This window comes from Canis lupus, chromosome 6 (genome assembly GCF_003254725.2).
Source record: "Canis lupus dingo isolate Sandy chromosome 6, ASM325472v2, whole genome shotgun sequence".
NCBI lineage: Eukaryota > Metazoa > Chordata > Mammalia > Carnivora > Canidae > Canis > Canis lupus.
The window spans coordinates 24,759,452-24,786,482 of NC_064248.1; the positions used below are offsets into that span (position 1 = coordinate 24,759,452).

At 41.9% G+C, this 27,031-nt stretch overlaps 2 protein-coding genes across 11 annotated transcripts in view; both read right to left on the bottom strand.

Moving 5' to 3' along the window:
• Nucleotides 1-5,146, bottom strand: part of LOC112640294 (acyl-coenzyme A synthetase ACSM2A, mitochondrial-like) — a 29,007-nt gene extending 23,861 nt beyond the window's left edge. The window contains exons 1-2 of one of the 4 annotated variants that reach the window (XM_025416346.3): nt 4,990-5,146; nt 3,503-3,687 (exon numbers count right to left, since the gene is read on the bottom strand). In XM_025416346.3, coding sequence (XP_025272131.3) covers nt 3,503-3,679 — 177 coding nt within the window. In that variant the 5' untranslated portion in view covers nt 3,680-3,687; nt 4,990-5,146. Of the gene's footprint in view, nt 1-3,502; nt 3,688-4,658; nt 4,939-4,989 lie in introns of those variants that run through there. The other 3 variants (XM_035718115.2, XM_035718113.2, XM_035718112.2) reach the window with 3 other exon arrangements.
• A 10,325-nt stretch (nt 5,147-15,471) lies between these two features.
• ACSM5 (acyl-CoA synthetase medium chain family member 5) overlaps nt 15,472-27,031 on the bottom strand; it is a 36,987-nt gene continuing 25,427 nt past the window's right edge. For 5 of the 7 annotated variants that reach the window (XM_025416352.3, XM_025416351.3, XM_035717952.2 and 2 more), the window contains 4 exons: nt 19,348-19,475; nt 19,163-19,262; nt 17,208-17,327; nt 15,472-16,787 (listed from right to left, as the gene is read on the bottom strand). In XM_025416352.3, the coding sequence (XP_025272137.3) occupies nt 16,677-16,787; nt 17,208-17,327; nt 19,163-19,262; nt 19,348-19,475 (459 nt within the window). In that variant the 3' untranslated portion in view covers nt 15,472-16,676. Of the gene's footprint in view, nt 16,788-17,207; nt 17,328-17,972; nt 18,823-19,162; nt 19,263-19,347; nt 19,476-27,031 lie in introns of those variants that run through there. The other 2 variants (XM_025416355.3, XR_003123961.3) reach the window with 2 other exon arrangements.

The window sequence follows — 27,031 nt, forward strand, 5'->3', positions numbered from 1 at the left end:
GGAGATAGAGAGTCTCCCCCCCCCCCCCCGCCCAGAATCAGTAAAACCGTTCAACACCTCAACATATAATAGTGAAACTTGCAAATTCCAAAGATAAAGAGAAAATCCATAAAGCAATGAGAGACTAGAGATCCCTAACTTATATGGGGAGAAATATTAGATTAACAGCAGAGCTCTCCACAGAGACCTGGCAGGCCAGAAAGGGCTGGCAGGATATATTCAGGGTCCTAAATGAGAAGAACCTGCAGCCAAGAATACTTTATCCAGCAAAGCTCTCATTCAGAATAGACGGAGAGATAAAGAGCTTCCAAGATAGGGAGAAACTGAAAGAATATGTGACGAGCAAATCAGCTCTGCAAAAAATATTAAAAGGGACCCTGAAAGAGAAAGAGGAAGCCCAAAGAAATAATCCACAAAAACAGGGACTGAATAGGTATTATGATTAAACTAAATTCATATCTTTTTTGGGGGAGGGGGAGTTACATTTAAAAAAACCCAAAGTTACATGATTTCATGCTCCATAAGCACAAAGAGGTAACACTGCTATAATTATAAACTGAGAATATACTTACACTTAACTTTCAGGGCAAGTTTTGCAGGGTATTACCCATACATGTCCATGGGATGAATCATAATTAGAAGTCTGATGTGGGTGAATGGTGGCATAAAACTGAACTTGTTGGCTTTCTCACCACTACTTATTGACCTAATTATTCACAAAAGCTCCCAAACTTATGAAAATTTAATAGGAAAAATCCTACTCATCCTGCCTCTATAAGCTTAACTGTCATTTGCCACTTTTTAAATCCACAATAATTTAAAATATACCCTGGCCTCACACCCTTGATATATGACTTAATTAAATTAAGCATACTTAAGTAGTGATATTCTTTTTTTATTGGAGTTCAATTTGCCAACATATAGCATATAACCCAGTGCTCATCCTGTCAAGTGCCCCCCTCAGTGCCTGTCACCCAGTCACCCCAACCCCCTGCCCACCTTCCTTTCCACTACCCCTTGTTCATCTCCTAGAGTTAGGTATCTCTCATGTTCTGTCACCCTCACTGATATTTTCACTCATTTCTCTCTTTTCCCCTTTATTCCTCTTTGAATAGTAACTGTGAATGTGAATGGACTAAATGATCCCATCAAAAGATGCAGGGTTTCAAACTGGATAAAAAAGAAAGATCCATCTATTTGCTGTCTACAAGAGACTCATTTTAGATCAAGGACATCTCCATCCTGAAAATGAAAGGTTGGAGAACCATTTACCACTCAAATGGTCCTCAAAAGAGTATTATACTGAGTGAAATAAATCAATCAGAGAAGGACAAACATTATATGGTCTCATTCATTTGGGGGAATATAAAAAATAGTGAAAGGGAATAAAGGGGAAAGGAGAAAAGAACAGTGGGAAATATCAGAAAGGGAGACAGAACATGAGAGACTCCTAACTCTGGGAAATGAACAAGAGGTGGGTGAAAGGGAGGAGGGCAGGGGGTGGGGGTGACCTGGTGATGGGCACTGAGGGGGGCACTTGGCAGGATGAGCACTGGGTGTTATGCTATATGTTGGCAAATTGAACTCCAATAAAAATTTTTAAAAAGAACAAATGGTCCTCAAAAGAAAGCTGGGGTAGCCATCCTCATATCAGATAAATTAACATTTATGCCAAAGACTATGGTAATTTTTGTGGTAATATTTGCAAATGACATATCAGATAAAGGGCTAGTTTCCAAGATCTATAAAGAACTTATTAAACTTATTAAACTTATTAAACTCAACACCCAAGAAACAAACAATCCAATCATGAAATGGGCAAAAGACATGAACAGAAATCTCACAGAGGAAGACATAGACATGGCCAACAAGCACATGATAAAATGCTCTGCATCACTTGTCATCAGGGAAATACAAATCCAAACCACAATGAGATACCACCTCACACCAGTGAAAATGGGGAAAATTAACAAGGCAAGAAACCACAAATGTTGGAGAGGATGTGGAGAAAGGGGAACCCTCTTGCACTGTTGGTGGGAATGTGAACTGGTGCAGCCACTCTGGAAAACTGTGTGGAGGTTCCTCAAAGAGTTAAAAATAGATCTGCCCTACCACGCAGCAATTGCCCTGCTGGGGATTTACCCCAAAGATACAGATGCAGTGAAAAACTGAGACACCAGCACCCCAATGTTTATAGCAGCAATGTCCACAATAGCCAAACTGTGGAGGGAGCCTCGGTGTCCATCGAAAGATGAATGGATAAAGAAGATGTGGTCTATATATACAATGGAATATTACTCAGCCATTAGAAACAAGGAATACCCACCATTTGCTTCAACATGGATGGAACTGGAATGTATTTTGCTGAGTGAAGTAAGTCAATCGGAGAAGGATAATCATTATACGGTTTCACTCATACAGAGAACATAAAAAATAGTGAAAGGGATTATAGGGGAAGGAGAGAAAATGAGTGGGAAAAGTCAGAGAGGGCAACAAAATGTGAGATACTCTTAAATCTGGGAAATGACCACGGCGTAGGGGTCGGGTAGGTGGGTGGGGGGATGGGTTGACTGGGTGTCGGGCACTGAGGGGGGCATATGATGGGATGAGCATTGGTTGTTATATATTGGCAAATTGAACTCCAATAAAAATATACAAAAACAAATGAAAAGGAAAAAAAATGTTGACTTATTACTACTAATTTTTTCAGCGTTCCCTGCACCATGGGCCATCTTCCTCTAGAGGTCCAGCATTTGTGATCTGCACATCAAGGCTATGTCATGGGACCTCAAGCCAACATCATGGTATGACTTCCTTTGAGTGCCATGTTCCACCTCTTCCCTTATAATAGCCAGGAATTCATCTTCCATGCTCCAGAAAGGTGCACAGAATGTCAGGTGAAGGCAGTAGCAGGATTGGCAATGAATGGGGTGGAATTCTAGAAGTCCAGGGAGGGAAAGGAAACAAAAATTTCCACATTGCTTTGTTTCTCTGATATCTCGTGATGGAGCCCTTTGAACAATCTCTGCCTATTGGCCACCCTGCTTACACACCCCTAATGACAAGAACCCATACTTTTCTGAGAAGACTGACTCAACCTTTGGTCAGTGCTGATTTTGTCTTACTAAACTCAAATCTACTTTCTCTATGATGACAGCCCCCTTCTCCTGTTTTACCCTGGGAGGTTACAACAGATCATGTATGTACTGGCAAACTGTGTGTTGGCTGTCCGGGGCAGGGTGGGGATGTGTTCCAGATTGATCTACTCAGGCCAAGGTGGGGACGTGTTCCAGATTGATCTACCTGGTACCAGCCCCCAGGAGCTCTTTTCTGCCAACCCCATACTCTCTTGCTCCTACTTATGCTGCCTTCATGTAAAATGGACAAATTGTTCATAGCTCATCATAGTACTTGACATATAAGTACTCAATGAATATTTATGGAATGGGTAGATGAATCAATGAACTTTGTTCAGTTTTGTGCCCTTTTTCTACCCCATTACCTTCTCCATGCTAGCCCAGTGATCGATCATATCACTAGCAAAGTTAAACTTGGGAGGGACCTCCTGGTGACCCCACTGCAGGGATGCCAGTTGCTTGGTATGGAGGCGGACAGTACGACTAGAGATCTGGGTCCTCCATAGGATACAGAGCCCCTGGAGTTTCCGCAGCCAATACATGGTCACACCTGTGAAGCAAAAAGGTCACAGTGGTGAATCTTTCTGGTATAGACTGCTCTAGGTCAGCTGCTTAATGAGATTCATCACAACCTTACAGGCTTCTTCCAGAAAAGATTTTGTGTTGATTATGAGTAAATTGGCACTCAGCATTCAGTTCTGTTTCCCTCTGGTGTGCCATTCTCCAAAAGCACAATGCCCAGTCCAAATCCTGCCTCTTTAACCCATCTGATAATTCTATAAACACCTAATTTCATGCAATAAATACCTCTGTGTTTAAAATAGTGTGGTGTGGTGGAATGAATTTTTTCCCCAACAATTGCCTGTTCCCTACAGTAGGATTTCATGTCCCCATTCATTTTTATATGACTTGCACAGTGCATGCTGGGAAAGAGATTGTATCTACCTCTCATTGACTTTGGCTTATTCATGGGATGTGCTTTGGTCAATGAGATGTGAGTAGATGAGACTGTGCAGCTGGTCAGGAACTCTTGCATTTCTGTTTTCTATTATAAGAATAGCATATCCCAGTAGCATATCTGGATGATAGCGCATGTAGAGCTGAACTGAAACCTAACAGCCACAGCTAACACACAAGCCCATGCAAAATAATATGTATGAGTATAAGCTCCTGGATGTTTTTTACTACAGTAAATACTAATACAGGTAGCATCTATTTCCTTCAACTGAATCTTGACTGAGATAGCTCCTTTTTTCCAGGCATACCTCAAAGCAATAAAAAAACTTTATTAATAGTGTAAAAGATCTGTTATTTATTCTACTTATTAACAATAAGCAATTCTCTATGATCCATTAGTCTCTCAGGTAGTGATCTAAACCACCAATGGCTGGATCCATCCTTCATTGTCTAGGCAGCAGGAGCCAGAATGTTCAGGTCTCTGAACATTTGTGTCTCCTCTCCTATTTTCTACACAAACATGTAAAGATATTCTACCAGCTCCTAGGTGGGCATATTTGTTACCTTTGTACCTTCTGGTTCCTCTCTCTTTCCATGGGTGTCTCTTGCTCATTCTTCTGGCCTCACCTCCTCAGGCAGGCTTCCTTCCCTGACTACTATACAATTCTCACCCCCTTTGACTGTCCTTCTCCCAGCCACTCCAGTCCTTCTCTTTGCTATGCTAAAGATACTTTTCCTTTGCCCAGTGCTGCATCCTCACTAAGACTTGACCCTTTCAAGGTCCCTAGGGTTGCAGATTGCTTTTTCCTGGAGATTTTTACTCTCCTCCCTAGCCCTGACATCTAGAGATCATTTAGTGACCCATTAGGTCACCATTACTGACAATGGTGCTCACCTGCAAAGTCCTTTGGGCAGTTTCTCCATGGATTTCTTGGTCCACCCTCCTCCTGAGCAGATAGCTCCCGGAATCCCCGGAATCCCCGCAGTCTTCATGGAGAGCACAGCTAATCATTAACTATGGATAACCCAAGACTTAGTTGGGGTGATGGCAGTCCTCCTGCTGTGCTTATGCAATGCACAACCCCAGAGCTTGGGGATCAGCAGGGACAGTTCTTTTAATCCAGGGGACAAAGAGCAGATTTATGCCCAGGACTGACAGCAAGTTCTAGCTCCAACCAGGAAGAGAGAAACAGAGTTCCCATAGGCTTGATGTACTTTCTTTCACCTCCTTTCTTCACTTTCTCTTTTGATGATTCTGACGCATCTCCTATGTCCACACTCACTCCATACAAGCTCTCACTCGATATGGTAGCTTGAACCCCAACTTCCTTGCTGATGACCCTCACACATGTCTCCAGCCTGGATCTCTCTGTTGCAACCCAATCTGCTTGACTTCTTCTCTTGGATATCTATCATGCATGTCAAACATACTTTGCCCAGATATTAAGAGAACTTAATATTCTCTGTCTCTGCAAATTATCCCACTCAACCTGCTGTCCTGTCCAACTCAATTAGTATTAGCTCTTCTGTAGCTCTGTTTGAGTCATTGGGTCAGAAAAACAAAGACCTTCCCAGGTCATTGAGGGGATAAGATGAAAACCCTGAGTGGAACAATACTTCCTTAAAGTCACACAGCAAGTCAATCTCAGACTCAGGCCTAGAACACTAACTTCCCAGTAGAATGGATCTCACCTGCCCACGCTGCTGACTGGCAGTGGATCCTCAGACCCCAAGATAAGAGCTGAAAAGCAGGGATGCCTGGGTGGCTCAGCAGTTGAGCACCTGCCTTCAGCCCAGGGAGTGATCCTGGAGTCCTGGGATCGAGTTCCGCATTGGGATCCTTGTGGGGAGCCTGCTTCTCTCTCTGCCTCTCTCTCTGTGTGTGTCTCTCATGAATAAATAAATACAAATCTTAAAGAAAAAAAGCTGAAAAGCAGAGGGCTCTCAGCTTCTGAGACAAGCTGTTTTCCAGAAATACTCACCAAAGAGAAAAATTTTGCAGTTGAATAAGGGATTTTTGACATTACAGGTCACCACAGATCCTATGTCCTCCCAGATGGAAAAAGTGCCCCAATGCATAGAGATTGCCTGTCTGCTCTCACTCTAGCTATTCCTCACCCCAAAGGTCCACTCTTCAAGAGTTAGTCTGTTGGGATGCTGACCAGCCATGGTTAATACACTAAAAGTGCCCTCATGACCAGCAGGGATTGGGGCTCCCTAAATGCAGAGGTCTCTGTTGGAGACATGAACTTTGGAAATGGAGATTCACAAGCCAGGGACAAAATAAGCGTGCCAGTTACTTGTCAATGAAGGCATGGTGACAGAGACCCACATCAGAAGACTTTTGAGGAAGCCAGAGGGCTTACAGACTGTAGAAGCCAGGATCCAAGGTGGGAGTCTGGGGAGACACACTTAGACAGAATACTAGAAGCAATTTGGTTCCTTTTTATGCTTTTCTCTGGGCAACCTAGAAACAGTATGGCTTGAAAAACCTGCTTATGTTGAGCAGCAGTCCTGTCCTGGGAAGAATTCCTCACCTACCCTGGGAAAATTCATAGGCTTCTACCAACCACCTAGCCCCTCTGTCCCTGAAGGTATCTGTCCTTTCTTAAATATCCCTGAAATAAGTAGTGCTAAATACCTCAGAATCACACAGTCATAAGTCTCTTGATTCTCTGCCAAGAAGTTCTCCCTAGTGTCTGCCCTAAATGCCTCTTGCTGTTGCTATTCTGTGCCCTCTTGTCACCTACCTACAATGGGGCTTCAGAGTACCGGGAACAGGAAATCACCTGGACAACTCTCTCCCTTCTGTCCAGTGATTTCTTTTATCTTGATCACTTTGCCACAGAGGGGAGGGAAAACAGGACCCCAGCACATAGAAGCCTAAATCCTGCAGAATTAGGTAACGAGTTGCTGTCCCTTTCTAAGACTCTGTTAAAGGACTTTAAGAAATAGTTGTATCTACTTGGGAAAGGGAGATGATATTTTCTGAAGGAATTTGGTGGCATGAAATAAGAAGTTACCTCCTGGTGGGTTCCTAGGAATCTCAGGCTCTCTCCTGGTCTATGAGGAGTCCCAGAGGATCAGCTATTCTTCCTGTTGTGTTCTTTATTGGGTGCCTAGTTGAGACATCCAAGCTGTTTACCTCTGCCTCATTTACTTCCCTGTCCTGGGGAGGGGCTACTGATTTTACCCCATCCCATCCATTTTTGCACAGCGCTAGTCTCCTTGCCTTACATATCTCTCTTCTGATGTCTGGATTTGTGCTTTCTCCTGCACCAGTAACCCCCTCTTCCCTGTTTAAAGACCCTCGGGTTCTTTAGCTCCAGTGTTTAGCTACCTCTTTATCCATTATACAGTACAGCTATATAGAAGCTATAGAAGTTCGTGAGGACCAATAACCCAAAGTCTATTTGGATTTGAATTTGGCTTCCTCTGGTACTGAGCTGTGTGCTTTTAAAGTTGTTACTCCTGTCCCAAATCTCAGTCTTCTAATTTGAAAATGGGGGATGGTCCTAGGAGACCATTTAGACATGTGAGGATTAAACTTGATAGTAGGCATCAAGCTGTTTAGGATACTTCCCGTAGGAGGCACTAGAAACTGCTCGTCTCAGCTGCTTCTGGAGAGAGGAAGTAGTTGGACTTTGAAACAGATCAAAGTGGGCTTTTCTATTAAGTCACTCCAATTAAATTTTTATTTATGAAAGAGGACTTCAACCACTTACCTCTACTTTAACCTCCAACTGTACCTTCTAATGTCTAAATTCTTCGTTCCAGCTTACTTTTTAACTCAGGCAAAAGACCTTGTGGGCAAAGTATCCCCTGACTCAACTGAAGCTACTCCCTCAAGCACTAAGGACTGCCCTGGTTTAGCAGGACCCACAGGACTGACTCCAAGGCAATGATCCACCTGACCTTTACCTCCCCCTTGCCCAAACCCACCGACCTTTGGCCCACATTTTCCATATTTAAGCCTGGAAATATTTTCCACTTTGGAGATGGCCTTTAAGATGATAGTCTGCTGTCTTCCTGGTGTTGGCCTCACTGAAATAAATTCTTTCACATTCACCACCATTCCTCTCTCTGCCTTTGGAATGTGTCAGCAGTGAGTGGCCAAACACCAGTGGTCTGTTTGAGACCCTTGGGGCCATGAGCTCTTGTACCCCTTAATCTCAGCTACATTTACTTGTTCAAAAAGAAATTAAAAGTTTTTTCTTAAAAAAATGCATTCTCATATAGTAAAACATTCAGCAAATTATAGCAAGACGAGAATGGGAGACTTGGAAAATAGGCTCTGGACTCCACACACCTGGGATTCACTGACCATTCCTATTGAAAGAGGAGTGTGGTTCTGGAATTGTAATTAGGATCCCACAGGTGGAAGGAAGCTCAAGAAAAAGTAATTTATCCTCTTAGAAATAGGGGCTAAAGAACCAACAGACCTGGTTGGTTTAGAAGTTCTGGAGCCAAGTACTACCCTTAGATAAGCCATGGAATATCATCTCCCCTGGAAATAGCTGGTTTTGCCAATTAGTCAACAGACACTTATTGACTGCTGCTTTCAGCTGGACACAAAGGTGACTGAAACAGATCTCTCCCAGTTTAGAGGTGAGATAGCTACTAACACAGAAGACGATTATGTTCATTTTAGATGCTGCTAAGGTTAGGTCACAGGTGAAATCATGTCAAACCTCTTCTCAGTACTCACCAACGAATTCCAGTTTCATGCCCAAGTGTTCACCACATTATCCAAGTTCCTGCATGGTCTTCACACAGGCTCCTGTCCTCTCTGGCTTGATGTTCTGTCCATTTACCGTGCCCTCCCAGACCCACTGGCACACCCTGCCTCAGTATTATTGCACCTGCTGTTTCTCCTCAGACCACTCTCTCCCAGGTATCTATAGATAACCCTCTCTCCTCCTTCAAATCTTTGCCAAAGATTTTTCTCACCTTCTCAGCGAAGCTAACCTTCACCACCTACTTCAAATGGCAATCTGTCTCTGAAGTGGTTCTCCCTCCCCCACCCTTATGCAGTATTACTTTTTCTGGAATACTCATCACTTTTTAACATATTATAAAATTTACTTATTCATTATTTCTTGCCTCTGTCTCCTCCCATTAGAATATAAAATGCACGAGGAAGGAGATCTTTGCCTGTTTTGGAAGTGATTTAGCTCGAGAACTTAGAACTGTTTCTAGCATACAGTAGGTACTCAGGAAGCATTACAGTGAATGAGTAATGGCTACAAAGAAAAACATAGACTGCAGGTGTATGAAAAAAAAAACCCACACCCTGAGTGAGTCTGGGCTGCAGAAGAGGAGCCATGTCTAAGCTGGATTTAAGTTTGGACTAAACATTTTAATGCCTGAAAACGAGGCATGAGAAGGAATAAAGAGATAAGGGATCTGTCCAAGGGTATACAGTCCTTTAGGTGAAGAAGAGAGAGAGTGGACATAGTGGTCTGAATATCAGTGGCTTGTAGGAAAAAAACAGAAAGCTATTGTCAACTATAGGCCATGAATCCCAGCCTACTCAGCATCTCCATTATTTCTGCCACCAAATGGTTAAGTAGGGTAAACTGGGATCCCCAAAAAGATCCCTAAAATGGATGGCAGGGAAAGATTTGCAAGTGACTTAAAAGCTGAGCCTTAGTACCATTGAGACCTCAGGCCCACAAGGCAAAGTGGGTGAACAAAGGAAACACTTCCTTACCCTACACACAAAAATAAAATTAATTAAGACCTAAATGTGAAACCTGAAGCCATAAAAATCCTAGAAGAGGAAACAGGTAGTAACCTCTTTGATATCAGCTGTTGCAACTTTTTCTACATATATCACTGAAGGCAAGGGAAACAAAATCAAAAGTAACCTATTGGGATTACATCAAAATAAAAAGCTTCTGGACAGCAAAGGAAAAAATCAACGAAACTAAAAAAGAACCTACTGAATGGGAGAAGATATTTGCGAATGACATGCCAAAAAAGGGTTATTATAAAAAATATATAAAGGACTTTTAAAAATCAATACCTAAAATCAAATAATCCAATTGAAAATAGGCAGAAGACATGAGCAGATGTTTCTCCAAAGAAGACACCTAGTGGCCAACAGACACATGAAAAGATGCTCATCATCACTTACCATCAGGGAAAGACAAATCAAAACTACAATGAGATATCCCTCACACCTGTCAGAATGGCTAAAATCAACAACACAAGAAACAGCAGGTGTTGGCAAGGATGTGGAGAAAAAGGAAGCGGAACCCTCCTGCACTGTTGGTGGGAAAGCAAATTGGTGCAGCCACCACTATGGAAAACAGTATGAAGTTTCCTCAAAAAATTAAAAATAGGGGGCAGCTCCGGTGGTGCAGTGGTTTAGTGCCACCTGCAGCCGGGGCTGTGATCCTGGAGACCCGGGATCGAGTCCCACGTCGGGCTCCCTGCATAGAGCCTCCTTCTCCCCCTGCCTGTGTCTCTGACTCTCTCTCAGTCTCTGAATAAATAAATAAAATCTTTTAAAAGAAATAAAAAATAGGACTACCTTAGGAACAAACAGTTGCACTACTGGGTATTACCTAAAGAATAAAACAACACTAATTCAAAGGGATACATGCACCCCTATGTTTATAGCTTCATTATTTACAATAGCCAAGATGTGGAAGCAGCCCTAGTGTCCACAGCTAGATGAATGGATAAAGAAGATGTGGTGTGTGTGTGTGTGTGTGTGTGTGTATTACTCTTTTATATATACATACATATAAAAAGGATGAATTTTGCCATTTGCAATGACATAGATAGAGCCAGATGAAATGGTAAGTGAAATAAGTCAATCAGAGAAAGACCAATACCACATGATTTCACTTAGATGTGGAATTTAAGAAACAAGCCAAAGAAGTAAAGGAAAAAAGAGAGGGGTGGGAGAGAGAGAAACTGAGAAACACATTCTTTTTTATATGTATATTTTTATTTTTTTAGTTTATTTTTTTGTAATAATAAATTTATTTTTTATTGGTGTTCAATTTGCCAACATACAGAATAACACCCAGTGCTCATCCCGTCACGTGCCCCCCTCAGTGCCTGCCACCCAGTCACCCCCACCTCCCGCCCTCCTCCCCGTCCACCACCCCTAGTTCATTTCCCAGAGTTAGGAGTCTTCCATGTTCTGTCTCCCTTTCTGATGTTTCCTACCCATTTCTTCTCCCTTCCCCTCTATTCCCTTTCACTATTATTTATATTCCCCAAATAAATGAGACCATATAGTGTTTGTCCTTCTCCGATTGACTTATTTCACTCAGCATAATACCCTCCAGTTCCATCCACGTCGAAGCAAATGGTGGGTATTTGTCATTTCTAATGGCTGAGTAATATTCCATTGTATACATAAACCACATCTTCCTTATCCATTCATCTTTTGATGGACACCGAGGCTCCCTCCACAGTTTGGCTATTGTGGACATTGCTGCTATAAACATTGGGGTGCTGGTGTCTCAGTTTTTCACTGCATCTGTATCTTTGGGGTAAATCGCCGGCAGGGCAATTGCTGCGTGGTAGGGCACGTCTATCTTTAACTCTTTGAGGAACCTCCACAGAGTTTTCCAGAGTGGCTGTACCTGTTCACATTCCCACCAACAGTGCAAGAAGGTTCCCTTTTCTCCGCATCCTCTCCAACACTTGTGGTTTCCTGCCTTGTAAATTTTCCCCTTTCTCACTGGTGTGAGGTGGTATCTCATTGTGGTTTGGATTTGTATTTCCCTGATGGCAAGTGATGCAGAGCATTTTCTCATGTGCTTGTTGGCCATGTCTATGTCTTCCTCTGTGAGATTTCTGTTCATGTCTTTTGCGCGTTTCATGATTGGATTGTTTGTTTCTTGGGTGTTGAGTTTAATAAGTTCTTTATAGATCTTGGAAACTAGCCCTTTATCTGATACGTCATTTGCAAATATCTTCTCCCATTCTGTAGGTTGTCTTTTAGCTTTGTTGACTGTATCCTTTGCTGTGCAAAAGCTTCTTATCTTGATGAAGTCCCAATAGTTCACTTTTGCTTTTGTTTCTTTCGCCTTCGTGGAAGTATCTTGCAAGTTACTGTGGCCGAGTTCAAAAAGGGTGTTGCCTGTGTTCTCCTCTAGGATTTTGATGGAATCTTGTCTCACATTTAAATTGGAATTCGATTTGCCAACATATAGTATAACACCCAGTGCTTACCCCGTCAAGGGCCCCCCTCCGTGCCCAAAACCCAGGCACCCCATCCCCCCGCCCATCTCCCCTTCCACACTACCCCTTGTTCATTTCCCAGAGTTGGGAGTCTGTCATGTTTTGTCACCCTCTCTGATTTTTCCCACTCATTTTTCTCTCCTTTCCCCTATAATCCCTTTCACTATTTGAAAAACACATTCCTAACTACAGAGAACAAACTGATGGTTGCCAGATGGGAGGTGGGGGTGGGGTGGGGATGAGTGAAGCTGGTGATGGGCATTAAGGAGTGCACTTGTGGTGATGAACACCGGGTGTCATATGCAAGTGTTGAATCACTATATTGTACACCTAAAATGAATACAACACTAAAAAGGAAAAGGAATGGGGTAAAGAGTGTGAGAAGGAGGAAGAGGTGGGAATCTGAAGAAGATGGGCAGGGGTCTTGGAGAGGGATGGAGACCCAGGGAGGGACTGCTAGGCAAAATGTCCCCAGCTTCAGTCTTTCCATCTGTTAAATGGAGATTCTAATGCTTTCTTTTCAGGATTTGAGTGAAAAATTGATTGGATCCATTTTTCCCCAAAATGAGTTTTGCAAGGTGATTTTCATTGGACAGCATTCTCGTTCATGGTTCTTTTGGTGTGCATTAGGAAAAAAATGAACAGAACTCCAGACTCATCCTCTAATGCATATATATATATATTGCTTAGGGTGAAGATGCTTTCTTTTAAAAGTGAGTTGATTTATAGCACAGATAGTATGTGGGAAGTGAGTGAAAGTGCAGAATAACGGAGTCAGAGGATCTAGGCAGAGCATGTAGCACAATGCCGGGTGTGGAATACAGTGTCAATAACGGGAAGGTAGCAGTTCTTGTCACTGCTAAGATTACTGATGACTTCTAGGGCTGGGGCTGCTGGTGGGGAAGTGTGGGGTGGTGGCACCTGGCTCCTGATGGTGCAGCTGGGATTTCTGTCTTTTTCCTTTCCGAGGTGAGCTGGGCTGAAGCAACGGTGGGAGAGCTGGCTGGGGTGAGGGTGTGTCAAATGCATCAGCAGGGTGAAAGGAGGAGTGGGAAGCGGGTAGGAAGAGGCTGTGGGGGGGGTGAATGGGTGGGCCTTCCATGCCCCCACCCCCACCCTTCATCATCCTTGGCTTATGCCAACTGAAGACTGTACGGAGGCCACTGGGTGGGAAGCTCTTGATTACAGCTGGGAAAGAACAGACTGGGTCAGCCCAGGGGCTTAGAGGAGGAGAGTCTGGGGTCCATCTTCCCTGCATCTGAGTCTGAGTCTGAGAGAAAGCAGCAATGTAACCACAGTGACACAGTGATGTCAGGAGCCACTTCTCCTGGGGTGGCATTTCCATCCAAGCCCCTGGCTTTCAATGTCCTGACATTTTAGGGGGCTCATTAGGAATTCCAGCAGTGTCTGATGCACGACTCCAAACCCCAGCCCAAGAGCACTAATGAACTGGCAAAGTCAGACCTGTTGGGTCTGGGGTGAATCACCAAAGCCCTCTGAATTCCCACCTTTAACATAAAGCAAATTTACCCAGCCTAGGAATGCCAAAAAAACTAAAGACTTAGAGAACAAGTAAATCACTTTGATAAGTTTTTGTTTTTGTTTTCATTTAAGGGCTATTGAAACTTCAAGAGGATCATTTCTTTGCCATAAACCTTCAGTGGCTCCCTTGTACTCTTTGAAGGCTAAAATTCTGAAACCCAGCTGTCCTGAACTGCAAATTGCTTAACCTCCTCATTCTCCCTATAAAATGAGAATGTTATCAGTACTTGTTCAATAAGAGAGTTGAGAATTAAATATTTAGAACTGTACCTGGACATAACTGGTGATGAGTGTGAGCTGTTCTTAGAAACTCCCCCTCAGGGCCTATGCACACACTATATCCTTTGTTCAGAATGTTGGGCCCCAATCTCTTTACTTAGTTTACTTCCACTTTTCTTTCAATTCCAGTTCACCAGGTACTTCCTTGTGGAAGGCTGTCCTGGTACCCTGAGCCTCCCACAGTCTTGATCATTCCCCCCATCTGTTTTCACTAAACTCTTCCTTCATGGCATTTATCATAATTGTGCATTGTCTTACTCTTTGACAAATAACATCAACCGCCCCACTCAACTTTAACTCCACAAGAGTAGTGTCATGGGCTGAATCATGTCCTTCCAAATTCATATGCTGAAGTCCTAATCCCCAGTACTGCAAAATATGGTTGTATTTGGAGATGGGGCCTTTAAAGAGGTGATTAAGTTACAAGGAGTTCATCGGGCTCTCATCCAGTCTGACTGGTGTTTTTATAAGATGAGATCAGGAATCAGGACACAGACACATATAGAAGGAAGACCATGTGAGGACACAGGAGAAGACCACCACCTACAAACCTAGGAGAAAAGCCTCAGAGTTAAACTAACCCCACTGACACCTCAATCTTGGACTTCCAGCCCCCAGAACCGAGGAAATAAATTTCTGTTGGTAAAGCCACCCAGTCTGTGGTACTTTGTCATGGCAGCACAAACAGACTAATACAGGTACTGACTGGGTTGGCTTTTGCTTATCATTGTATTCCCAGAGCTTGGCACTAAGTAGGTGCTCAATAAATACTGATTGGTGGGTGAATGGAGGTCCTGGAGTTGGGTGAGCAGCACTGAAGATGATGGTGAGTTTCCATCTGCTTCATCACCACGTGGCTGGTCTCAGAGGCCCAGAGTCACCTCTTCCTGTTTCTGCTCCTGGGGTGTAACTTCAGGTCCTAGTGTCTTTCGGGCACAACATAATACACTAATTTTTGAGGAATGATGTGTTGGAGGCAGAATGTGGTTTGGGGAGATTGTTTCTTTAAAATAATTTTTTCATTACAGTAGTTATACATGCTCACTGTGGAGGCTTGGAAAATAGAGAAATGTAGAAGAAAGGAGAAAATAAGCTTTTAACATATTGCTTTTAACAACTGTATTTCCTTTCAGGCTTTTCCCCATAGTTTTCCCTTTACCTTTCAAAGTTGTGGTTCTCCACTACACATATATTATTTTAACATATTGCTTTTAACATCTGTATTTCCTTTCAGGCTTTTCCCCATAGTTTTCCCTTTACCTTTCAAAGTTGTGGTTCTCCACTACACATATATTATTTTTATTTTGATTTAAAATGAATTTAGCTCAAGTTTGCCCCAAGACATATATATATTTTTTAAAGATTTTATTTATTTGTTTATGAGAGACACAGAGAGAGGTGGGGGGGGAGGCAGAGACACAGGCAGAGGGAGAAGCAGGCTCCATGCACAGAACCCGACGTGGGACTCAATCCCGGGTCTCCAGGATCACACTCTGGGTTGAAGGCAGCGCTAAACTGCTGAGCCACCCAGGGTGCCCCAAGACATATTTTTAAATGTCACATAATATGTTACTAAGTTAATTTACTACAATTTAGTTAATCACTGTCTTTGGACATTGGTCCCCCCTGCCTTTTTTTACACTTTTAAATAATGCTCCAGTAAATATCCTTGAATTCTTTTTTTTTTTTTTGTAGTGATTGGCAAAGATGGAATTTCTTTTTTTTTTAATTTATTTTTTATTGGTGTTCAATTTACTAACATACAGAATAACCCCCAGTGCCTGTCACCCATTCACTCCCACCCCCCGCCCTCCTCCCCTTCTACCACCCCTAGTTCGTTTCCCAGAGTTAGCAGTCTTTACGTTCTGTCTCCCTTTCTGATATTTCCCACACATTTCTTCTCTCTTCCCTTATATTCCCTTTCACTATTATTTATATTCCCCAAATGAATGAGAACATATAATGTTTGTCCTTCTCCGACTGACTTACTTCACTCAGCATAATACCCTCCAGTTCCATCCACGTTAAAGCAAATGGTGGGTATTTGTCATTTCTAATAGCTGAGTAATATTCCATTGTATACATAAACCACATCTTCTTTATCCATTCAAAAGATGGAATTTCTGAGCTAAAACGTAGAACCAATTTTTCATGGCCCTGGATATAATTACCAAATGGCTTTATCAAAAGGGTCAAGAGGTTACACCCCCACTGGCAGTGAATAAGAACACAGTGAATGAAATCATGTACTGACTTTATGGTGACCTGACCTTCAGGATGCCAGCTGGAGTAAGACCAGTGCAGTGGGCAGTTGCTGAAGATGCCTTCAGACAGGGGAGGGGGAAGTCAAGCCATGAAACATATGCTAGACTGGCAAGGACTGTGCACTCTGGGTTAGTGACATTCTTCTGCTCTCTTCCGGGGTCCTCCAATGATTCTGGAGATGCCCATTTGGAACTGAAAGCCTTTTGATGTCTGAAGGGTTGAAAGGATGATGCACCAAACAAGGACTAACCAGTGATCCGACCAGTTCCTCTTAGAAGCTTCAGAGGCTTATGGGGCTTTTTGGGGGGTGCCTCTCATCTCTCCCCACTCTTGTCTTCTCAATATATTCCTTTGGATCTTTCCAGAAGTTGTCTTGGGCAGTTCTGAAACAAAGGCCATCTAGTGACCATAAAACAAAAACATTTTGAAATCTCATTTCCTAGAAACACGTTTAACTTGAAAGTTATTACCCTCTACCACTTTATTGGAAAGCTTCCCAGATTTATAGTTTTCTCTAAATGGCAATGACCAAAACGGATAGAGCCTGGGGCACATGACCTTGGCCTATGTGATCCAGCACCACCCTGCCCCCCTCCAATCTGGTTTACATCAATTCTTAGAGTAGGAACAAAATGTGGTTTGGGGCAGGGCCAGTGAGGAAACGGAGAAAAGGCTGAAGGAGTAGCTCGGTTATTTGTGCCTTCATCCACCCCCCTCCCCCGGCACCATGTGCTTGGCTCTGAGTGAGAGCCCATGTAGTGTGTGCTCAGGTGATTTCTCAGTTCATCAAGTCCTAGAAGCCCTTCCTGGGGTGCTCACCTTCCTGGGGTATTTGTATGGAGCTGTCTCCCTTTTCACGTGCTCCTGGAGCTCCTGAGTTAGTTTCTTAGGATCTTGAGAGGAGTAAGCTGGAGAAAGGACTATAAATGCCTTTACAACCTACCAAAAGAAAACAAAAAACCCTCAAAACTTCTATAACAATATTTTTCTCCTTAACCTAGCCTTGTGAATAAGTGCTCACATTTGCCAGCCAAGCATGAAAGTCCTACCAGTGCCTTGGGCTCAGCCAGCAAAATGGGCAACACCAGATTTTTTCCTATTGCCTCCATTCCAGGACCAACTATTGGATGCACTGGCTTTTGTGGAATGATCCTAGGATCCTACCTATTTCCCAAACTGTTCCTCTTTCCTGAAATAACAGGGTGAGCAGCCAATGAGCTTCTCTTCTGACGCAAAAACTTTGGAGAAAGGATCCTCATAAATTCCTCAGGGTCCATTACTTCTAGTCTTTCTAGCCAGAAAGATAGCTGGCAGAGGCTTGGATAGGCAGGATTGGGAATAATGCAGACCACTTCCAAGGGGTGGTGAGTCTTTCTGAGTCTGCATTTGCAACCAGCAAACATTTTGCTCACCTCTTCCGTGCCAGATGTCCCAAGGGACATTCTGAACCTTGGTTGTTTCTGCCTTAGCCTTTCTTTGCAGGCTGCCTCCCACCAAGGAGGAGGAGTCTTGAACTCAGGCACAACAGAACATGGTTTCTGACAGGAATGGAAGAGTCCAAAGGCCAATAGGTTGCTTACTCACCCAAGCATATAGCTCTCTCAACAACATCCTGTTAGGTAGGGGTTCACCATCCTTGCATGCTTCCCAAAGGTGGGCATCTCACTACATTTCATGTTCAGACAGATCTGGTTATTATGAAAGGCTCTCTCTGTTAAAGCTACTAAACATTTATTGAGTACTTTCTATGTGCCAGGCTCTATTCTGAGTACTATACGCAGATTAACAGCACACACAGCCATCTGTCACAGCCCTAGCTAATTTGTCATATACAAAACTAGGTATTGTTTTCCAGGTATGATTTCTTTAGCACATACATGGGGCTCCCACCTCTCTTATTCTAAATCATTGGCCTCAAAGTTTAATGGGCATCAGAAACACTTAGACAAGGGCTTCTGGTCAAAATGAAGAAGGCTTGGTCTGCATCCTCAATCACTCTGATTCAGCAAGGCTAACCTGAGGTCTAGAAATATGTATTTTAAACAAGAATCCCAGTGATGCAGCCACCAGTAGTCCAGGGTCCAGACCTTGAGAACCACTCCACTGGCCCTTGTGCTTCTGAGAACACAGCTTGATGCTTTACTAACTTTCATAAGTTAACTACACTATACTGTAGGATTATGTTGGATTTATAGCCAGTGAAAAGCACATAGGTCTCCCTATGAGCTTAATTTTTCTGATTCTATCTATTCCTCTGGGACCCATGGGAAGGAATTTGCATTTCTCATGAGAAAGCTCAGCTTATTAAATCCAGCCCATCTTTCTGATATATCAGGGTCACTTTGGATACTTATCCTGTCATCCCTTAAGTTGGATATTCCTCCCAGTTTAGAACCATCAGCAGCCATGTCTGGTGTGCTTGCTATATATTCATCTGCAAATGGGAAAGGACTCTTTATTGGCCAGGATGGATAACAGAGCCTGCACCCACTGCCAAGATCTTCTGTCCAACAGTCCATCTCTTTTGGACTCAGTTCTGTGTCCACTTGACATGAAAGTGTTGGTATCTCCTCATTGTATTCCTCTCCAGAGTATGTCTCTAAAGACATGAGGGTAATGCTTAACCAAAAGGAATGTGTGCCTCATGGTGGTATTTCAGACTTTGTAGTACCTGGGTGGAGTGAAATATGGGATAATCTGGGTCTTTCAGCTTACTCTGCTTGGTGCTAACAGGTACAGAACCAGGAGGCAATGTTCTGGGCTGGACTAGTTACCTCCCCTCTGATGGGGTCTGGGCTGCTGACCACAGCAGCTTCCAGGACAGCAGGGTGTTCAGCAAGGGCATTTTCCACTTCAACAGGCCCAATCCGGTAGCTGGAAGAGAAAAACAAACTCTTCCAAGTGACCTCCCCTCCCCCAGGAGGCTTCAAAGGGAGAAGGACAGAGTAGACAACTTGACCTTGAAGAATTGATCACATCGTCATTTCTTCCTGTGAACCAAAAGTAGCCATCTTTGTCCTTGTGGGCTTGGTCTCCTGTGATGTAAAAGTCCCCTCGTTCTGTTGCCTTTGTCTTCTCAGGATTGTCCTGGAAGATAAAGTAAGCCCATGAAAGGCCATCCTGGCACATCAACTCAAGAAAGCTATGGTCTTCAAAGGCCCATACAGGAGGCTGGGGACCCCTAATTGGAAGTCCAGGAGTTCTCAAAGACCATCTGGGCCAGACTTTCTCACTGGACAAAGAGCTGTAAAGCTGTGCATTTTCTCTCTTTTAAATGGAAGGAAATGCCAGGGAATGATTAAGGACAGCCACTCACAACCATCCCTTGGAAGGGTCCAAGGAAGCATAGTTAATGTAGGAGAGTGGACAAAGGCCATTGGCTCTGTTTTTTTTTTTTTTTAGGATAAAAGAGCACACTGATACTCTGTGTGCTCAGGAATCACTGAAGGTAGAAAGTGAGCAGTTGGCCAAAAGGCAAGGGTAGAAGAAAGGGGAAAAATGAATCAAACTCTGATTCTCGCTTTCCTTCCACGTGATTGTTGAGAACTCTGAAGCAAACAAGTGGTGAATACAATTTGGAGAGGACTTGGGGGAGAATATGTAACGAATTTTCTCAACCTATAATAGCATCTGATTCAGCTGTAGAAATTGACAATGAAAGTGATAATTCTTCTGGTAGCAGCTTATTTAAGACTCAGTGTGTCCCTTACTCACCAAAACAGGGGCAAAGAAACCCTATTAGAAAGTTTGTTCATTCATCTGGAGATGTTGAAGCAAGGGATTCATCTAGTGACTCCTCTTTTGAACCAAGACCACTGACTTTAAAAGCTATTTTTGAAAGATTAAAAAAAAAAAAAAAAGAAAGAAAGAAACGTAAAAAGAGGAAATATAAGCCAAAAGGAAGACTAAGGGGAAGACCAAAAGGAAGAAAAACCACTAGATGCTCCCAAATAAATAAGAAACAAGTTAGGGATCCCTGGGTGGTGCAGCGGTTTAGCGCCTGCCTTTGGCCCAGGGCGCGATCCTGGAGTCTCGGGATCAAATCCCACATCGGGCTCCTGGTGCATGGAGCCTGCTTCTCCCTCTGCCTATGTCTCTGCCTCTCTCTCTCTCTCTCTCTCTGTGTGACTATCATACATAAATAAAAATTTAAAAAAAAAGAAACAAGTTAAAGACAAAGGATCTGGGTTCCCATTTTTAGAATCTGAGAATGTAAAAAAGCCATTACCATGGAGAAAGATTTTAACCTTTGAGCAAGCAGTGGCATGAGGATTTTTCAACTACCTTGAAAAATTGAAGTATTAATACTATCTCAAGGAATCCTTGAAACAAATGAATGTTGGTGAAGATTTAGAAGGGGAAGATTTTGACAGTCGTAGATACAAATACTTGGATGATGATGGATCTCTCTCTCCTATCGAAGAGTCAGAAACAGTGGAAGAGGCTGTAACAACTTTAACATGATGATGGATGTGATATCAAATTGGTGGACAATAATTATTTCATAGTAAGTTCTGAAATACCAAAGAAAATGAATCTGTATTTAGGACAAGAGGAATATCCTGAAGAAGCTGCTTCATCTAAAAAGAGAGCATCAAAATCCAAAAACATGGGACAGAGGATAGAATGGTCCGAAAAGGAAGATAGGAATATGAATATTAAGGCTTTTTCACTTGAAAACAGTGTCTGGACTTAAAGGATGTTTGAGAACCAGGGAGATCATTTATCTAATTAGACCCTAAATGGGGCTCTAAAGAAATTGGACCTCAAAGATTACAGGACAGTGACAGCTATGGATTGAACAAAAGTTTGTTTTAAAAGTGCTATTTTTAAGATCATCACTCTGGCTTTGGTGGAACTATGGTGATTGGCGGCAGACGGAATCACATGTCAAATATCTTAAATAAAAATTTATTAACCTTGTCAAAAATCTTAAATAAAAATTTATTAACTTTAAAAAAAATTCTGTTTCTCAAAGCTTTCAAGAAGCTGCTACTCAACAAGAAGCAAATTACTGCACTGTGCAACTATCTCGGTGCATCTCAAAACCATTATGCTGAGTAAATGAAACCAGATGGGGAGTTAAGATGGCGGATAATTCGAGGAACCCTAAGCTTGTCTCATCCCTTCAATACAGCTAGTTATTAAATCATTCTGAACACCTGAGACATCAATATGAGCTCTGAGAGAACAAAAGCTGCAAGTCTACAAGTAGAAAAGTGACTACCTTTTGGAAGGTAGGAGGTGCAGAGACATGAATTTGGAGAGATACAGCTGCGGATAAAGCATTAGGGAGAGAGCCCGGGGGGTGGAGACTACAGCAAAGTATTATAAACAGCAGAGCACAGAATTGGAACTTTTAGAGGTCTGCTACCATAGGTATGTGCCTGGCTTAAAGGTGCTCAGGTGGTGAAACAGGTAAGAACCTAAGTGTGACACCATGGTCTCAGGATCCCCTGGGCCACAAAAGAATGGATGGTACCTAAATGCTGCATTGTTCCCAGGCATAGGAGGGTGGGAGGTAGTTGAGAACAGCCAGTCTAGGTGCTGGCTTTCTGCTCTTTTTTGCCATAAATTGTGAATCATTCCTAGGTCCAGTGACTGCTTTCCTGGGACAGGTCTGGCAAAGAGCAGAAGCTAGGGAGAACCCTCCCAACAACCTATGCCCCCAAACCTGGGAAGAACAGCACATTCTGACCACAAATTTTAGGACTTCCTAAAATTTGGAGTTTTGAAATTCAGTTGTGTGCCTGAGATAAAAATCTCAGACACAGGCAGGGTGAATACAGGGTTGTGATGGAAACTGGGGACAGAAGAATGATTGACTGCTCTTCTGTGAGGGCTTACTGAAGAGTGGGTGGCATGAACTTTCAACTGCGGGAGTTGGGGGGCTGCCATATTCACCTCCTGCCCCACCACCATCAGCACTGAAAGCCTTCAGGGAGCAGAACAGTACCACCTTAGTGGAGGCTGGAGCAGCTTACACCAAGCCCTGCCAACTGAGACCCATTTCCACTAAGCCAATTTCACCAATTCACCTGAGAATTAGTGCAACAGGCCCTTCCCCCAGAAAACCAGTACAAACAACTCACTCACACCGTCTACTGACATAGAGGGCTGCAAAGCTTCAGCTCTAGGGGAAAATAGCATCTAGCCTCCTTGGTACTTTTATTCTTTATTTTTATTTTTGTCATTTATTTTCTTATTTTTCTCAATTCTTTAAAAAATTTATTAATTAAAAATTTTTTAGATATATTTTAAATTTTTTGGTGTACTTTCACTGTATTTTCTTTTTTAAAGATTTTATTTGTTTATTGATGAGAGACACACAGAGAGAGGCAAAGACACAGGCAGAGGGAGAAGCAGACTCCCTGTGGGGAGCCTGATGTGGGAATGGATCTCAGAACCCCAACATCACAACCTGAGCCAAAGGCAGATGCTCAACCACTGAGCCACCCAGGAGGCTATTTTTATTTTTATTTTTTCTGTTTTTGGGATCTAGATCCTTTTAATAAGCAGATTAAGATGCATCCAGGATCTAGTTTTTGTTTTGTTTTGTTGCTGTTGTTTTGTTTTTTTTCTTTCTTTTCTTTTCTGGACAAAATGATGAGATGGAGAAATTTCCCCCAAAAGAAAGAGTAGGAAGTAGAATTCATGGCCAGGGATTTAATCCATACAGAAATAAGTAAGATGTCTGAACTAGAATTTAAAACAATTAAAAGGGTACTAGCTGGGTATGAAAAAAGCATGCGAGACACTAGAGAATCTCTTACTGCAGAGACAAAAAAATTAAAATCTAGTCAGGCCAAAATTTTGAATGTTATAATTGAGATGCACTTCCAGATGGAGGCCATCAAAATGTGGATGGATGAATCAGAGTAGTGAATCAGTGATACTGAAGATAAAATTATGGAAAATAATGAAGTTAAAAAGAAGAGGGAAAGAAAGGTGATGAACCATGATGATAGAGTTAGAGAACTCAGCAACTTATTAAAACATAGTAACATTCATATCATGGGAGTCCCAGAAGATGAAGAGAGAGAAAAAGCGGCAGAATGTTTATTCAAATAAATTAGAGCTGAAAATTTCCCTAAGCTGGGGAAGGACACAGGCATTAAAATCCAAGAAGCACAGAAAACTCCCATTCAATTCAAAAAGTTGACCATTGCCAAGGCACTTCACAGTCAGATTCACAAAATATAAAGATGAGGAAAGAGTCCTGACAGCAGCAAGGGGAAAGGGATTCTTAACCTACAAGGGAAGACAGATCAGTTCGCAGCAGATCTGACCACCAAAACATGGCAGGCCAAAAGAAGTGGAAGGAAATATTCACTGTGCTGAATGGGAAAAATATGCAGCCAGCAATTCTTTATCCAACAAAGCTGTCATTCATAATAGAAGGTGAGATAGAGTATCCCAGACAAACAAAAACTAAAGGAGTTTGTGACCACTAAGCCAACCCTGCAAGAGATTTTGAGGAGGACTCTGCATAGAGAAAAAAAGACCAAAAGCAACAAAGACTAGAAAAAATCAGAACATCACCAGAAACACAACTCTACAAGTAACACAGTGGAACTAAGTTGATATCTTTTAATAATCACTCTGAATATAAATGGAGTAAATGTTCTAATCAAAAGACATAGGGTATCAGAAAGGCTTTAAAAACAAGATCTAGAGGGATCCCTGGTTGGCTCAGCAGTTTAGCGCTGCCTTCAGCCCAGGGCTGATTCTGGAGTCCCAGGATTGAGTCCGCAATGGGCTCCCTGCGTGAAGCCTGCTTCTCCCTCTGCCTGTGTCTCTGCCTCTCTCTCTCTCTGTGTCTCTCATGAATAAATAATAAAATCTTAAAAAACAAAACAAAACAATATCCATCTGTATGCTGCCTATAAGAGATTCATTTTAGACCTAAGGACCTGCAGATTGAAAGTGAAGGAATAGAGAACTATTTATCATGCTAATGTATGCTAAAAGAAAGCCAGAGTAGCCATACTTCTATCAGACAAACTAGATTTTTAAAAAAGATTTTATTTATTTGAGAGAGAGAACACAAGCAAGGAGGAGAGACAGAGAGAGAAGCAGACTCCCCACTGAGCAGAGAGCCCAATGCAGGGCTTGATCCAAGGACCCTGGGATCATGACCTGAGCTGAAGGCAGCTGCTTAACTAAGACATCCAGGCACCCTAGCAAACTAGATTTTAAAGAAAGACTATAATAAGAGATAAATAAGGGCATTATATCATAATTGAGGGGTCTATCCCACAGGATGATTTAACAAATGTGAATATTTGTGTCCCCAACTTGGGAGAACCCAAATATATAAGTCAAATAATATCAAACATAAAAACGCTCATTAATAATAATACAGTAATAGCAGGGGACTTTAAACACCCCAATTACAGCAGTGGACAACAGATCATCAAAGCAGAAAACCAAAAAGGAAACAAAGGCTTTGAATTACACACTGGACCAAATGGACTTAACACATATATTCAGAACATCTCATCCTAAAGCAGCAGAATACACATTTTTTTGAGGGCACATGGGACATTCTCCAGAATAGATCATATACTATGTCACAAATCAGCCGTCAACAAATACAAAAAGACTGAGATAATACTATGCATATTTTCAGAGTATAATGCTTTGAAACTTGAAATCAACCACAAGAAAAAATTTGGAAAGACCACAAGTACATGAAGGTTAAAGAACATCGTACTAAAGAATGAATGCATTAACCAGGAAATTAAAGAAGAACTAAAAAAAGACATGGAAGCAATAAAACGAAAACATGATAATCCAAAATCTTTGGGATGCAGCAAAGGCAATCCAAGAGGGAAGCATATTACAACACAGGCCCACCTCAAGAAGCAAGAAAAGTCTCAAATACACAACCTAAACTTACACCTAAAAGAGCTAGAAAGGGAATAGTAAATAAAGCCTAAAACCAGCAGGAAAAGGGAAATAATAAAGATTAGAGCAGAAATAAGTGATATAGAAACAAACAAAAAACCCCAATAGAATGGATTAATAAAACTAAGCTGGTTTATCAAATAAATTAATAAAATTGATAAGCCCCTACCCAGGCTTATCAAAAAGAAAAGAGAAAGGACCCAAATAGATAAAACCACAAATAAAAGAGAAGAGATCACAACCAACACTACAGAAATACAAACAATTATATGTGAATACTATGAAAAATTATATGCCAACAAACTGGGCAACCCGAAAGAAATGTACAAATTCCTACAAACCTACAAACTATCAAAACTGAAACAGGAAGAAATAGAAAATTTGAATGGATCCATAACCAGCAAAGAAACTGAATCAATAATAAAAAATCTCAACAACCAAAAGTCTAGGGCCAGATGGCTTTCCTGGGAGAATTCTACCAGACACTTAAAGAAGAGTTAGTAAATATTCTCCTCAAACTGTTCCAAAAAAAAAAAAAAAGAAAGAAAGAAATGGAAAGAAAACGTTTGAATTCATTCTACAAAGCCAGCATTCCAAAACCAGACAAATACCTCACTCAAAAGGAGAATTACAGGCCAGTATCCCTGATGAACACGGATGCAAAAATTATCAATAAAATACTAGCAAATCAAATTCTACAGTACATTAAAATAACTATTCACCATGATCCAGTGGCATTTATTCCTGAGTTGCAGGGTGGTTCAATAATCACAAATCAATCAACATGATACACCACGTTAATAAAACAAAGAATAGAAGCCATATGATAATCTTGGTAGATGCAGAAAAAGCATTTGATCAAATACAGAATCTTTTCGTGATAAAAACCCTTAACAAAGTAGGGATAGATGGAATAGACCTCAGCATCATACAGGCCATAACTGAAATACCCACAAGCTAATATCATCCTCAGTGAAGAAAAATGGACAACCTTTCCCCTATGGTCAAGAACAAGACAAGGATGTCTACTCTCACCATTACTACTTAACATAGTACTGGAAGTCTTAGCCTCAGAAATCAGACAACAAAAAGATATAAAAAGCATCCAAATTAGCAAGGATAAAGTGAAACTTTCACTATTTGCAGATGACATGATACAATAAGTAGAAAACATGAAAGACTCCACCAAAAAAATTACTAGAACTCATACATGAATTCAGCAAAGTTGCAGGATATAAAATCAACGTCCAGAAAATTTGCATTTCTATATACCAATAATGCAGGAGCAGAAAAATAAATCAAGGAATCAACCCCATTTACAATTTTTTAAATTTTATTTATTTATTCATGAGAGAGAGAGAGAGAGAGAAAGGCAGAGACACAGGCAGAGGGAGAAGCAGGCTCCATGCAGGGAGTGGGATGTGGGACTCGATCCTGGATCTCCAGGATCATGCCCTGGGCTGAAGGCGGCGCTAAACTGCTGAGCTACCGGGGCTGCTCCCCATTTACAATTGTACCAAAAATAAGATACCTAGGAATAAACCTAACTAAAGGGGGGGGGGGAGAAATCTGTACTCTGAAAATTCTAGGACACTTATGAAAGAAATTGAAGAGGACACACAGAAATGGAAACAGCATTCCATGCTCATGGATTAGAAGAACATTGTTAAAATGTCTATTTTATCCAAAGCAATCTACATACTTAATGCATACGCTATCAAAATACCAACAGT